The 1,479-nt window shown below is 56.9% G+C and overlaps 1 protein-coding gene across 1 annotated transcript in view; it reads left to right on the top strand.

The window, feature by feature from the left end:
* The window catches only part of CCS (copper chaperone for superoxide dismutase), a 9,597-nt gene extending 8,118 nt beyond the window's left edge, over positions 1–1,479 (top strand). Inside the window, exons 6-8 of the mRNA XM_006771547.2 lie at positions 800–877; positions 957–1,060; positions 1,168–1,479. Coding sequence (XP_006771610.1) covers positions 800–877; positions 957–1,060; positions 1,168–1,330 — 345 coding nt within the window. The 3' untranslated portion in view covers positions 1,331–1,479. The remainder of the gene's footprint in view (positions 1–799; positions 878–956; positions 1,061–1,167) is intronic.

Here is a 1,479-nt window from a genome sequence, read left to right as displayed (position 1 = left end):
GCAATGTTATTGTAACATAGGTGCAAAAAGACAGATAGGCTCAGTTAAGGTAAAGGTTGACCTTGTCAGTGAAGATACTGGCCTAGGATGTAACTCCCCACCATAACTACTTTTAAAGTTTAATTTCAGACCATCAGTTGTGGTTACTTTAGATTTCTGAGTTTGCAAGACCACCATGCAGGCCTCCCCTGAGCTTGTCAGGTCAGCATGTGGCCCCTTTCGTCCACACTGATCTAGGAGATGCTCAGTAGATGTGTTACATTTTTGTTACCTTCCAGGGCAGAGCCAGCTTCTGGGGAGAGCCTGGACAGGCCTTGGCCCCTGTGTTCCTTCTCTCTGTTCTCGGAGGCTGGCCGTCAGGGAAAGGATGCTGGCTGCCTCTAAGGGTCAAGAAGCCAAGCGTGGCTAGCTTAAGCCCAGAGGAACTGCAGGTTGATTGTCAAGGGCTCAGAGTCATCAGGAGGCTAGAGAACTGGGCTTGGGAAGAAGTAGGAACTGGGTTAGCTCTGAGGCCAGGAGGCAAGGCTGGCAACGGCCTCGTGGGAGAAACAGCTTGGTCCAGTGGTCATGGCTTCCCAGGAAGGGGTCACTGGCTGTTTTCAGGGTGCTCTCATCCTGCCCAGGATTTCGGTTCCAGGGAGGGAGCGTCCAGTTGACTTCCTTGTGTCCTGGGCCATCTCTTTATCCTACCCGACTGTACCCACAGGGGGACTCTGGTACTTTTGGGGAGTCAGAGGCTGGGCAGCCAGAACCTAGCAGCTGTGCTCCACGTGCTCTTTCCCCCTGGGTCTCGTTGCAGCACCGGGGAGACCTGGGGAATGTCCACGCTGATGCTGATGGCCAAGCCATCTTCAGGATAGAGGATGAGCAGCTGAAGGTAAGCTGGAAAAGAAAGGGGGGACCTTTCCTCACAGGTGGGTACACTGTCTGAGGCCATTTGTTGTCTCCCCTCAAAGGTATGGGATGTGATTGGCCGAAGCCTGGTCATTGATGAGGGAGAAGATGACCTGGGCCGGGGCGGCCATCCCTTATCCAAGATCACGGGGAACTCAGGAGAGAGGTGGGTAATGCCGCCCCCGGCAGGAGGCTGTGCTCTGCCAGCCGTGCCTGCGGACCCCACAAGCGGCCCAGACAAGTGCCCACTCTTGACCACACGTTCTTCTGCAGGTTGGCCTGTGGCATCATCGCACGCTCCGCTGGCCTTTTCCAGAACCCCAAGCAGATCTGCGCCTGCGACGGCCTCACCATCTGGGAGGAGCGAGGCCGGCCCATTGCTGGCAAGGGACGAAAGGAACCGCCACAGCCACCCCAGCCCCCTGCCCACCTCTGAGCAAGGCCTGCGCCTCAGTCTCAGGTCCACCACCCTCCTCCAGGGGATGGGGGGGCCCTGCTTGCCTAGTCCAGGAACAGGGGTACGGGGTGTGCAGGGGTTGCTGGGACGCTCCCTTGGCAAAGTAAAGTTTTTCTCTTCATATGGAA

Source organism: Myotis davidii, unplaced genomic scaffold (genome assembly GCF_000327345.1).
Source record: "Myotis davidii unplaced genomic scaffold, ASM32734v1 scaffold425, whole genome shotgun sequence".
Classification (NCBI taxonomy): domain Eukaryota; kingdom Metazoa; phylum Chordata; class Mammalia; order Chiroptera; family Vespertilionidae; genus Myotis; species Myotis davidii.
Note: the sequence above shows the minus strand (reverse complement) of the source record. Positions and strands in the feature narration are given on the sequence as shown.